The following is a 13825-nucleotide window of genomic DNA, read 5'->3' on the forward strand; positions in this document are numbered from 1 at the left end:
CAGCGACAGCACATGGTCAAATAAGCAATTTGATTGGCTCTATCCCATTCTGGGTTCCCCAAACCCGCTGGCAAAACCCAGTCTTCCAAGCCTTCCGAAAGAGTGCCAAAGTAGGGACCAGTCTCATTTCTGGAGGGATGGTATTCCAAAGGGAGGGAGCCACCATGGAGAAGCCCTTCTTCTGGGTCCCGCTAGATGTACCTCCTTGGGACCCGCAACATTTCTTGCCTCCCTGCTCTAGTGGGTCAGGTGGATGTGATCAAGAGACAGTTCCTTAGATAGCCTGGTCCCAAGCCATGAAGGGCTTTAAAGGTGACAACCAGCACCTTGCATTGCACCCAGAAACAAATCAGCAACCAATGTACTTGTAGCTCTTGCAGGAGAGGTGAACAACAAGGCATGTGCACACCAACGTCTGCATAAAACCACGTGGGTTGCTGCATTTTGAACCAACTGGAACTTCCAGATGCTTTTCACGGGCAGTTCCATGTAGAGTACATTGCAATAGTCAAGATGGGAAGTGACTAGGGCATGAGTGGCCATGAGTAGGGATTGTTGATCCAGGAAAAGGCATAACTGGCACACAATCTGCAGTTGAGCAGGAGTTGTGAGTCCAGAGAACCCCCAGATTATGCACTGGGTCTGTTTGGGGCAGTGCCACCCCATCAAAGACCAAGAGTGGCAATTTTCCATGGGCCAAAGAACCCCAAACCCAGTGCCAGGGTTCAGCTTCCACCTGTTGCACCCCATCCAGTCTCTAACAGATGTTTTTTTCCCAAGACAGGAAATAACATTGGGAGAGAAGACTTTCCAGTTTGTTAGCTACTCAGCTCTGTTCATTCCGTGGTTAGCTGGTGAGCAATCAACATGACAACAGTGGCTGATAAACGACTGGATTTCATAGAGAATTATTGCACTCTGTCTCTTCATGTTAAACCTGACAAATGGTCCAAGTTTGCAACCAATGAAGAGACTCATACCATGCTCAATGAGTTCTATGAGAAGCAGGATGTGACAACGTTGGTGATCACCCTAAATCCTACTGGACAACTAATCCCCTGCCTTGGCTTCCCATCAACACTGAAAAATAAAGGAGTTTATTTTGTGAAAAAGAAGAATGAAAACATTACCAAAGATAACTTCCAGGAAGCACTCATTGTTGGAGATATCAGCCCTTCCCCAGTAGAGCAGATGATGGCTATTGTGGAAGAGGTAGGCTTCCAGTTTTGGTTTGTGGTTCACTACAGCAGTGGTCCCCAACCCCCGGTCCGCGGACCGGTGCCGGGCCGTGGAGTACCTGGCACCGGGCCGCGCAGCGGCCGGGGGCCATGATCGCTGCAGCGGCCGGGGGCCATATTTGCAACTTTGTAGTCCTCATGAACGCGCCCTTTCTCTGCCCCCCCCCCGCCGCCCCAGATGTGCGGGGCTGGGGGGGATAGGGGAGGCCCGATCTCCCCCCTCCGCCCTCTTGCTCTGCTCGCCCCGGGAGGGAGGGGGCGGCGGCCTCGGCCCGAACTTGGGATGCTGCTGGCGGAGGCTGCCTGGGAGGTGAAACTTTGTCCGCGGACTCGCCCGGCCCGCCTGCCCCGTGGAATGACGAGGGGGGGGGGCAGGAGGGGGCGGCGGCGCTGCATTTTCCTCCCAAGGAGAAACTAAGGTTGCGGGGGGGAGGGGCACAGCGCGGCCGTTTCGGGGGAACTTGGGGAGCTTCACTGTTCCGAGAGGCGCTTCGCGCGCAGCCCCACCCAGGTGGGAGATGTTTTCCTCCCCCGAGGCGGGGAGGGGGGGCTTTACGTAAGACTCGCGGCGCAGCTCTGCCCCCCCTCCTGGAGTGTCACCTGCCTCCCGCCCCTCCCCCCCGCCGCTCCGCCGAAGCGCTTTTTGTGTCAGGCCGGCGGGGCTCTCAAGGGCCCTTTGGCCGCAGCCCGCCTTCTCCCCCTCTTCCCTTCATGGAGCGCGGCGCGGAGGCCCACCCCCTCGGAAGCAGCCGGCCTCCGCCGCGCCAGCCGCCCGCCCGAAGTAGGACACGGCACTATCTTTTTCCCCCGCCGAACTGCAGCGAGGAAAAAGGGCTGCCCGAGCGAGCGGATCGCGGGGTCGGTTCCCCCTCCCTTCCCCCGGCGGCCGAGGAGGAGGAGGCGGGGCGGCCTCGCGGGCTGTCGGCCTTGGCGTGAAGGAAGCCCCCCCCCCTGCCCTGCGGAACGCGCGCCCAGGATGGCCGCCTTCCCACCCGCCGGTCCGGAAGGCCGAGGGAGGCTCGTCTGACTGGTCCGCGACGATAAAAAGGTTGGGGACCACTGCACTACAGGATGCTTCCATTTTCAGCAAATAGAGAGACTGTTGTTTTGACAGCAGGATTGGCATCAACAAGATGGATAACTCACAGAATATTGGTTAATCCAGACCATTGGAACTGTACCAGTATTCAGTACTACATGAAAATGGAAGCAAAAATCCTACAATATTATGGCTGAAACTATTGTTTTTCACTATTGTATAAAGCCAATATGATGCAGTAGCTACAGTCCTGGAGGGAGGGGGGAATTCGTTTTCTCAATCCCATTCCCATTCCCAATCTCAATCCTAATTTATTCCTATAATGGTTGTGAGGAGCTTTGCTTGTTGGAAGCACTCTGTTAAGGTTGCAAATGGCAATCACGTGACTCCAGGATGCATGGTGGTTGCCAAATGCCCAAATTTTGACCGTGTGACTGTGGGTTTACTGGATTGATTGCAAATGCGAGGACCGATCATAAATCCCCTTTTCAGCACTCTCATAACCAACATTTATTTGGTTCTCTTTGGAGAAAGAGCTAGGATTGAAATATAACAAATTATACCTAGCACAATCTGGCCACTTTTTTTATTCTTGTTTTTTCCCCAAAAAAATGTAATATTCCTTTCCAGTGTTTATGACACTGTTTCAAATGGCACGGTGGTATCTGTTGCGTAAAGAAATGCCTGACTCCTGTGGGATGTCCATGCAGGAGTATTCCCAGAAAATCCTATGAGGTTTATATTTAACACAAATATTCTCCTTATTTATGAACCTAGGAGGTAGAATTATGAAGCAAATATCTGGAGAATCTGTGAAATATCCGGAGAAATAGCATTAATGTCGACAGTGAACTTAAGTTTTTCCATGTAACTGATCTTGCTGTTTTTTACATATGATGGGCACCATCAGAAGCTGCCTCAGGCCAGTCAAAATATTGGTTTATCTATCAGTAAAGGAGAATATTTGTAGCTCAGGATGAAATGATTTATCTATTGAAATTAACAGCAGTTTTCCGGAGACTCAGGCCAAGGCTTCCCTTCATCCTTTAAAATGTGGATAAAGTGCAGAACTGAAACCGAGACCTTGGCATATGGCAGTGCCCTGCCTTTAGGATATACTCAGTTTCCTCACCAGAAGCATGCAAAGACAGAAACAGGCTGAGATAATATGTGCCTGAAGGCCAGTAAAAAGGAAATGACACTAAGAAGGACTGGTAAAACAGTGCTAAGAAAGCATTGCTCCCACCACCACTTTTATATTACACAAGTTGCCACTCTGGTACATATACAAAACCCTACTCCCGCAATATGAGACACAGCAGAAACACAAATATATTCTCTAACTAACACACAGGTAACACTTGTCCTGGTTTAGAACTTCACAAATACATTCTGTGCAAGTCCCTTATGGCCACACAGTCTGATTAGTCCCACAGGAAAAAATGCACATAAACACATATATACAGAGTTGGGGGCCCATGACTTCATTGCAAAGAAAGAAAATATTAAAACCTCCAATGGCCATCGGTGGTAAAAGGAGTAGAAATGATTCCATGGAGCTGCCCATATGTTTCTATAGAGATATTTTAATATTGGTAAACATTTCCTCTAGTTCAAACTTTGAAACTGATCTTTTTCATAGATTTATAGGCTGCTTCAACAGTTTAACTGGCCTAAAAATGAAATTTCCTCGTATTGCCTAAAATAGTGCACTTATCTCTTCTTAGAGAGTAATATGCTGAAAGAGAAAGGATCAGTGCTCGCACAGAGTTATTGTTAAACCAGCATTGTGCATATTACTAGTACATCACTGACATGGCTCTGATGGAGCATCTTCAAGAATAGTGCCATTAGATGAATGCTGCTGTTCTGTAATAAAATTCCAGGCATGGGTGTTTTAAAATAGAATGGATTTTTCCAGAAAAGTTTTAGTTTGATTAGGTCTGTTATGATTCAAAAAAAGGTATTTATTAGGAGGTATATAAAGTAATAATTTCAAATTTAAAACAATTCCAGAAGACTTTTGAGCTCCGAGTTGTTGTTTTTTTTAACTTGAAACCAAATTGCTTCAAAGTCCAAGCTTCCAAAATAACAATGTATTTCTAATGTGAAACTATTTATTTATTTATTTATTTATTTATTTATTTATTTATTTATTTATTTATTTAGTTAGTTAGTTAGTTAGTTAGTTAGTTAGTTAGTTAATTAGTCAGGCATGAATTATATAACAGAGATAAGTATAGACATGATTATGAATATATGATTATGAATATATGAAATGAATAAGAATACAAGGGAATATTAGGACAGGGACAGTGGGAAGGCTGATGCGCTTATGCACGCCCCTGAAAGATCTCTTAGGAATGGCATGAGGTTGACAGTAGACAGTCCAAGGTTAAAGGTTTGGGGGTTTGGGGAAGAAACCACAGTGTACGGTAGTGCATTCCAGGCATTGACAACTCCGTTACTGACGTCAGTTTGGTGCAGTTTACCTTAAGTTTGTGTCTATTGTGTGCTCATGTATTGTTGCAGTTGAAGCTGAAGTAGTCATTGACAGGTAGGACATTGTAGCAGATAATTTTAGCATTTCATAATTATATTATATGTATAAATTATAAAATTATCTAAATGAATATATATATATATATATATATATATATATATATATATATATATATATATATATATATATATATATAAATAAATTATAAAATTTAGATAATTTTAGCAGATAATGTCAGACCTGAAATAATTATTTTGTGCTCAAAATGATTTTTCCCCCCAAATCCAAAATTGTTTTATGCCAGTATTATATGTTCTAATAAAATCCTTTTCCTATAGGTGGCCTACTCCTTGTTCATGAAAAGTGTAAACCTTAGCGGATGGCCTCGAGTAGTAGCTGACGATGTGATTCGGCAAGCTCACAAGCTGAAAAATGAGATGTTTGTGATGGGAGGAAAGGTCAAAGGAAAAACGCTGCTCCCTTTACCAGAGAACATGGATGCTCTGGAGAGTGTCTCAGAAGTCTTTGACAGGTGGATGCCTCTCAGTTATGTCTGCCACCTTCTGTAAATTTGTGCGGAGTGAGAGAGGATAGGCAGGACTCTTTCAATTACAAATAAATAGATGCACATACTATTAGGTTTATTATACTATATAGACAATATACTATTATTTTAATCACCTGAATGATATGTGGGTATATTCAGTTAGCCCTTATGTTACTCTCCATAGCACTTTGTTCCCTTCAGTTACTCAGGAAATTACACATTGTCCATTCATTCCTCACTTTTTATTAATCTCTTGTCAAGCTACCATCAAAAGATTCCAAAGCTTGCATTAAGTTTATGTAATATATCTTGCTGTTTGAGTGTGCTTATATGCAGAATCCAATTTACAAAATTGAACCCAATCCCATAATTTGGATCTTCATTAGAGAATTGTTAGCTTTTTATTTACATGGTTCTTTAGTATGTGATGGTTTTCAACAGAAAACATACTGGACAGAGGAGTCTTAGTATGATGTCTTATATACGCTGTGCATATGATCTGTTAACTATGGAATCAAACATTCAGATTATTTCCACTTTACCATTAAGTCTTCTCTGTGCTTTTCCCCACCCAGTCTACATGCTACTGTGGACAGTTCCCTACTACACTCCATTGAAACAATAATTATTGACTGGTCTCATCAGATCCGAGATATCTTGAGTAAGGATTCTGCTCAGCCTCTCCTGGATGGTTTAAACCCATTACCCAGAGTAGAATTTGATTTCTGGTACAGTAGGCAGGTCAATCTGCAATGCATAAATGAGCAGGTAGGCTGAACGGCTTCTTTCAGATTTGCAAGGACATCAGCCTGCGATACTGAAGACCGACATGTTTTTCTGATCTGGCTTTTGCTTTTCCCCATCAGCTTTATGCGCCTCAAGTCAAAACGATTGCTGACATTTTAGAGCGAGCAAAAAGCTGCTATTGGCCAGCACTTAAGAATGTCTTCAGGGATGTATCTGCAGGTAAACTCTATTTCCTAGAATATCTAGTTGTGTAACCTATGTAAGTGGCTGTTTCATTGGATTCTAGAAATCAAAGGAGTAGCAACCAACGTAATATAATACACGGTATTTTATAACCATATTTTTTTAAACAGAGGAGTTCCAGGGCCTACTGCTCTCCCTATTACCCATACCCTTCCCACTCTTTCAAATTCCTGCATTTTCAGGTTCCAAGTCCAACCAACCTTAACATGATTGTGAAAAAAGTTCTACAAAAAACTAAGCAGTTCTCTTTCTCTTCTTAATTCACTTACCCTCAAGCATTCCTTTTATTCAGGATTGAAAGAAGCCGATGATATTAACCTGTATTTGCAGCCTCTAAAAGTTACACTTGAGGAAGTGGAACAAGCTGACTATCACCAGGTATGTCAAAAATAAATAAATAATGTTTTGAGAGCCACCATGTGGAAGCTTACAAGCCAGTGGTTGGCTGCTAACCGGATTACTACTGGTTTGCTCATGCTTGCAACACTTCTGTGCATGGAACGAGCTCTCCCGCCACCGCCACTACCAGTTTGGCCGAACCGTGCCGAACCGGGATCAACCCACCTCTGTTACAGGCCACTATATCACTTTTAAAAACCATATTGACCTTTTCAGCTGTGTGGGACTTTGCAAGTAGAAGTTCCCTCTGCTTCTATGGCTAGATACTATGGGCAATGAAGTCCATCCCTGAAGAATACTAGGCTGGGTGAGGAGCTGTATGCGAGAATAGCATAAGAATTCTCTGGAAGATATTATCAAACAAAGAACAAGTAAAGATCCTGACTACACTGTTTAGGATTAAATTAAAATTTAGAAGTCAGCCTAAATCCAATCATGGAAACCTGGGCAGAGAGGGAAATGGCTGATTCCAAAATGATTGGAAACAAGCTATTGCCACTTCCAACACAAACAATGACTAGTCCTCAGAAAATCCAAATACTTTAGGAAAGCAATCATGGCTTATAAATAGAGACCATAAGCAGGAAATATGGCTTGGCAATACTTACACTTATTATCATCAACCTGCACAAATCTACTGAAATATAAGGGCTCACCTATGGGTTCCACTGAAGTGCATCAGGCCCTCCTCCACTCAACCTGAAGTGTAACTTTAGCAATAAAACCTCATTCTTGTCCTCTTATGTGTCTGTAGTCCCAGAATCTCTTAAACTGGAGAGAATTTTCTCATGCAGCACAACACATTCTAAGTTTTCTTCATTAAGCTTACAACAGAGAGAAGGAAAAGCCATTTAGGAGACATTCTATGCAACTGACAAATTTTGTCCATAGAGTGTTGCACAGTCTAGAGCAGTGTTTCTCAACCTTGGCAACTTGAAGATGTCCGGACTTCAACTCCCAGAATTCCCCAGCCAGCGAATGCTGGCTGGGGAATTCTGGGAGTTGAAGTCCGGACATCTTCAAGTTGCCAAGGTTGAGAAACACTGGTCTAGAGTAAGGTTTCCCAACCTCAGTAACTTTAAGGCGGGTAGACTTCAACTCCCAGAATTCCACAGACAACACTGGTCTTAGAGAGTCTCCTTGCTCTGATTTAGCATGCAAGCACAAACCTCCATGTGATTATTAAAATGAGAAGGAGGGTAAACTGATACATTATGTTGGGTGTTAGCTGCTTCTATTTCTTTATAATGATTTCCTGGAGTTCTGGAAATGAGAATGCTTTGGGCACATGCAAAGTTAAGGATAAGCTGTCCCAAAGGTGTTTTTTCAAGAGACAGCTGGACTTTCTGGTTTTTCTTTTTTTTCTTTGAAGATGTTACGCTTCTCATCCAAGAAGCTTCTTCATCCAAGAAGCTTCTTTTTTCAAAGAAAAGAAAAAGAAAGATCAGAATGGCTAGTTGCCTCTTGAAAAAGCACCTTTGGGACAACCATAATCTGGATGACTGAGAATCTCCACAGACATTCAAGGATTAATTGTGCTTGTTTATAGTTGCCCAACTATAGGTTTTTTTTCCCCTAGCCTGGGGAACATTGTTCACACATTCAGAAGTGTGGATGGGATTTTCAGACTAGGAAAGGATGATCTTGATCAGCACACCATAAACATATGCAGTACTATTGAAATGTTTATTTCACCTTGCTGAAATTCCTATCCTGCTGTTTCCATACAGGTGTCTTCGCACATCAATAGCATCATGTACACAGTATGCTTGATCTGGGCTAATTCTGAATATTACAACATTCCATCCCGAGTCATTGTCATTTTGCAGGAGATTTGTAATCTCTTCATTGAAATGGTATTTTACTATGGAAATTAAACATTCTTTATTGAGAAGGGGTTTTCCTTATCACTTTGATGTTTGTGACCACTGTAAAGGTTTAACCATAGAAACAATGAAAAATAAATAATGAAACCAAGCTTATTATTCTTTAAATATGCATACATACCAGGCCAAGGGACCGTACTGGTATGGGGGCATGGCCAGGCCACCAGTCCTAATGGCATGCTACGGTATGGCTGGTTTCTAGTACCTATTCAACCCACCTCTGATACATACATATTGTTTTTCAAAAGAAATGGAAAACAAAAGTGTAGAACAAAATGTCATTTTAAAATCATGATGTGTATATAATTGATTCTGAAAAGATTTATTAATATAGTTAAGCAATTTGGTGACAAATTTGACTGGATTTGTTTATCACTAGAATTTTTCCAAGACAGTTATTGTTCTATTATTATTTTTAGCCTAGGCAATTTCCTACAGCTTTAAATAGGATTCAGTAAAAATGCATTTTAGTTTCCCAATGCTTTGAATTATAAATCTAGCTGACAATAAGCGAATCAATTTCTTGTGATGAATTAGTTTATGTGCAAATTCAGGATTATAGTATATTAAAAAATTCTGAGCAGTTTTCTTACCTCAAAAACCTTCAAACAAAAGCACTGTCTAGTCGGGCACTGTTATCAAGATGTTAATATACATTGATTTCTTTACAATTCCTACCATCAATCTAAAGAGCTGCAATTTACAGTATGTAATATAAACTTAGTAGAATGTTCTACCACTGACAGATTATTTTTATAATCTTGCTTGATTGCCTGCTGAAATAGATTGAAAAGGAATTTTATAATGCAAAGAATTTCAAATGAAATTTATCTCGTCCATTGTCCATTCCTCTTAAGTTTTTAAAGGTATGGCTTCCAAGAAAATCTCAAATATAAATGTAGCATATTACAGGCTTCTCTTAGTGTTGATAGATTAGGTAGATAAAGAGTGATGCAGAATTAAGGGGAATATCATCACTCTTACCCACTTTCTTTATGGCATGCTATCTTGCATTTGGCATTCAAGAGAAAGAGTGGGTCTCATGAACCAGGACAATAATACTAAAAGTCATTCAGGTTTGAAGTATCCAAAAATGCTGTGATTGGTTTTTTCTTCCTCTTACAATTTAGTCTTATAGAGGTTCAATATAGGTTTTTAGAAATTATTTCAGTTAATTCAAGATTGAATTAATGTTGCCCAGCATTTTTATTTGACCAATCAAAGGAAAAAACGAAGGAGCAAGCTTTCTTGATCTGCAGTGTTACAGATGGAAGACAATCTTGCATATGATTGATTTTGCCATCACAGACAGAAGTGGGTTTCCGCTGGTTTGCCCTGGATCGGGCGAACAAGTAGTGGCGGTGGTGGGAGGCTCCGCCCACTTGCCCGGACACTTCTGCGCATGCGCACGAGTGAACCGGTAGTAAAATAAATTGAAATCCACCACTGACCACAATCTCTTGTGCATTCAGGGTGTGGGCTCCAGTTTATATGAAAACAATTTGCCCTGAAACTAAATAAAGATTTTAGAGATTGCGGGACTGTGCAAATCAACCCCAATAATTTGCCAGTGAAGAAGAACTGCGAGAGAAGCATTTCAGATTATGTCTGAACATTGCATCCAGAGAAGGGAATATAGGTAGAGCCAGGATGGGGAATCTTTACCCTGTCAACAACTCTGGGCCTTCTCTCATAAACCCTGCTTTCTCCTCTTTGCCACTGCTATTCCATAAGCCAATCTGAGACATTTCTTCTACCAGATAGTCCATCCTGAAAAGACTTAAATACCAGCATAAACAAAGGAGACTTTCATCTGGTAACTATGATACTGAAACAACCCTTCAAGCATGAGACCATTGATTGCCAAGCTGTTAATGACATTTCAGTCACAATGTCTGGTTTTATAAGCCTTGTTCATCTTTATTTGCCTCTTTTCCTGTTTAGACACGTAACTTTTTGAGTCCCGAGGAAGTGCTGAAAGGCTTGCAAGGCGAAATTGAGGAGGTTTTATCTGGAATCAAGGTGGCCATTGCTGTGATTGAGAAACTCTACAAGACCTATGACCTTTGCTCCAATGATACAATGCCTTCTTTTTTTAAGGTTAGCCACAACAGCCAGAGCAGCAGAACCTGGTGAATCTTAGAGGGAATATTACTGTAAGCTTCTCAGAGTATGGGAAAGAAGAGGGCGGTTTGCAAAGCATTAGTATCACATAAGAAATCCTTAGTTAATGACTATAATTGACACTGGGAACTTTGTTGCTAAGCAATGTGCTCGCAAAGTGAAAAAAATCACATGACTGTGCCAATCAGGGGTGGGGTCTGGCTGCCATTACTATTGGCTCGGTGCCCGAAAAATTTTGCACATATACACATTTGCACTTAAAATGATCTGCACATGCACACAACATTAAAAAAGGAATAAAAATCACATTTTTTTCAATGAAGATTGCTCTGCGCATTTGCAGAACAGAAAATCAAGATGGTGCCACCAAGGATAGAACCTGTACGGTCACGTATCCGCTAGAGTTACTACCTATTCGGACGAATCGGATCTTCCCCATTGATTTTCTTCTCAAAAGCCAGTGGTGAAGATCACAAATGCCAATTACACACCCAACAAAATGCTGCAAATGTCGGAATTGTGTGCCAAGTACCCAAATTGTCATCATGCAACTGGGGGGACCCGGCAATATCTGCAACTTTGAGGACCAGCCATAAATTTCCTTATTAACTTCAAACAATTGCTGAACAAGTGGTGATTAATGGAGGACTGTCTCCATACAGCATCTGCATGTACTTCCGTTGTCAGGAAATATCTGCCCTAATGAACTTAGAGATAAATTGGCAAATGTATCCCGTTGCCAAGAATTCAGCCCTTACCGCAATCAAAAAGCAAGATTCTCACAAAAGGTTTAACTGGATTAATTCAAATAGAGAAGGTTATTAGGATACAAGACAGCTAAACTGCTGAAACCCATATATAGAGGCAACATATATTCATCTACCCTGATTGGATGATCTTTCTATCACCCCTATGCACACTTTGGAAAGAAAGAGCAGTCACACAAATCACATTGTTTCATTAAAGGTGTCTCTATGGTCACCCTGTCATGTCATGTCGTAAGAATGGCTGATGGTCAGATTCTGAAAGATCTCGTTTATGGAGAATTAGTGCAGGGAAAGCGCCCCAGAGAGAGACTACAGCTGCGACATGAGGATATCTGCAAGAAGGATCTAAAGGCCTTGGCAATGGACATTAACAGCTGGGAAACCTTAACCTCTGATCCTTCAGCTTGGAGGCTAAAGACACAGCATGGCCTTCTCCAATTTGAAGAGACACTTGTTCGGTAGGCTGAGACAAAGAAGCAGTCCCAGAACCAGTGAAATCTGGGTACTGGGCAGGGGACAGAATGTATCTGTCCTCAGCGTGGAAGGGATTGCCACTCTTGAATTGGCCTTTTTAGCCACACCAGATGTTGCTTTAGAACTTCTTTCCAGAGCACAATACCATCGTCTTTTAAGACTGAAGGATGCCAATGATGGCCACCAGTAGCATAGATTGGAAAGAATTTAAGAAGCAAAGTTCTGTAAATATTTCTTACCTCTTTTTTTGAGACCTGATATTAGGGTTATTATAAATGAATTTAATAAATAAATAAAATATTTTTATTTATGTTTTCAGGATAAAGAACCTCAGTACTGGGAATTCCCCTCTACTCTTGTCTTTACAAGAATGAATTTATTTTTTCATAGATTGAAGACCATAGAGGTAGGAATTAAGTAGCTGCTATAAAATGGGAAATGACTGCAATAAGAATTAGCATAAAATGATATATTCTTATATAAAAAAGCAGATTATTTATATAACATATCAGTAGTTATAAAAATCTAAACTTTTAAACTCTATTTTTTAAAAAGTCTGAAATTAGAGAAAATTGTTTTATGAATAATAGCACTTAATTTTTTTTTTTAAAAAAATCTGTGAATAATGTGGTTATATGTCTTTTTAAGGAACTTTATGTGACTGCAATTGAATTTTTCAAACTGGAGAAAATTGAACTGGGAGGTGTGAAAGGCAATATCCTAGGGAGTTTGGTGTTCCAAATTTACGAAGAGGTTCTTGAATATGTGAAAGTTTTTGCAGAATGCAAATATGATCCATTAGATCCAGCAGATGAGGTTGGTCCTTTTATGACAGAAAACAAATGTACTAATAAAACTGATTAATTATTCATTTAGTATAACCTAGGAAATCCTGGTGTTTATAATTGTTAGAGCAACAAATGCATTTCTTGTAATGTAAATTGGCCCAAATACTTCTCTGATTGGGAGTGGGAATAACTTCTGCAAGTCCACGTATATAGATATTAACTGATCTAATTTAGTCTATTACTTTTGTTATTTAAAGCAATTTGATGAAGATTATGCACATTTTGAGATCAAAATCCAGGATTTGGATAGGCGATTGGGCACCATTTTCTGTCAAGGATTTGCTGATTGTTCCAGTTTTGAATCAGCTGTCAAGGTACCCGTATTCCTGTGAAGCTTTACCTGTTTCTTATCTAACACTCTGGGTAGTAGGTGTGAGCCGCGGTGGCGCAGTGGTTAGAATGCAGTACTGCAGAATACTTCTGCTGCCTGCCGGCTGCCTGCCATTTAGTAGATCGAATCCTACCAGGCTCAAGGTAGACTCAGCCTTCCATCCTTCTGAGGTGGGTAAAATGAGGACCCAGATTGTTGGGGGCAATAGGCTGACTCTGTAAACCACTTAGAGAGAGCTGTAAAAGCACTGTGAAGTCTAAGTCTAAGTGCTTATTGCTATTGCTAGTAGGACAAGCAGCTGTTTCTGTTCTTGCCAGAAAAAAAACATTTTATGACCGGATAATCTGGAGGACTTTTCTAGTTCTATCTCTGATCTGAAGAACAAAAACTGTTTTTCTAAACTGTGCTCAATATGGAACAGCATTACTGAAACTTCTCAGACTCTTTCAGAATTAAACAACTCCCAAGATCAATCCCCACTCAATATATAATTTAACTTCACCCTAGCCCTCCAGAGATTGGGTAGATCAGTCCTACCATTGTCTGTTCTTCAGAGAATGGAGAAGAAGCTACTGACTTGACAAAGGACTGGAAGCAGTGGTGGGATTCAAATCAACAACCGGTTCTCTGCCCTAATGACCAGCTGGGTAGGTGGGACTCAGTGGTCATATGACTGGGT

The 13825-nt window shown here is 41.3% G+C and overlaps 1 protein-coding gene across 1 annotated transcript in view; it reads left to right on the forward strand.

The window, feature by feature from the left end:
* The first annotated feature begins 867 nt into the window (after nt 1–867).
* The window catches only part of DNAH17 (dynein axonemal heavy chain 17), a 150911-nt gene continuing 137953 nt past the window's right edge, over nt 868–13825 (forward strand). The window contains 10 exon segments of the mRNA XM_032239003.1: nt 868–1212; nt 5119–5312; nt 5903–6095; nt 6194–6293; nt 6610–6695; nt 8447–8572; nt 10547–10702; nt 12287–12373; nt 12616–12783; nt 13013–13129. Of these exon segments, the coding sequence (XP_032094894.1) occupies nt 868–1212; nt 5119–5312; nt 5903–6095; nt 6194–6293; nt 6610–6695; nt 8447–8572; nt 10547–10702; nt 12287–12373; nt 12616–12783; nt 13013–13129 (1572 nt within the window).

The sequence above is a fragment of the Thamnophis elegans genome, chromosome 2 (assembly GCF_009769535.1).
Source record: "Thamnophis elegans isolate rThaEle1 chromosome 2, rThaEle1.pri, whole genome shotgun sequence".
In the NCBI taxonomy this organism is placed as follows: Eukaryota; Metazoa; Chordata; class Lepidosauria; order Squamata; family Colubridae; genus Thamnophis; species Thamnophis elegans.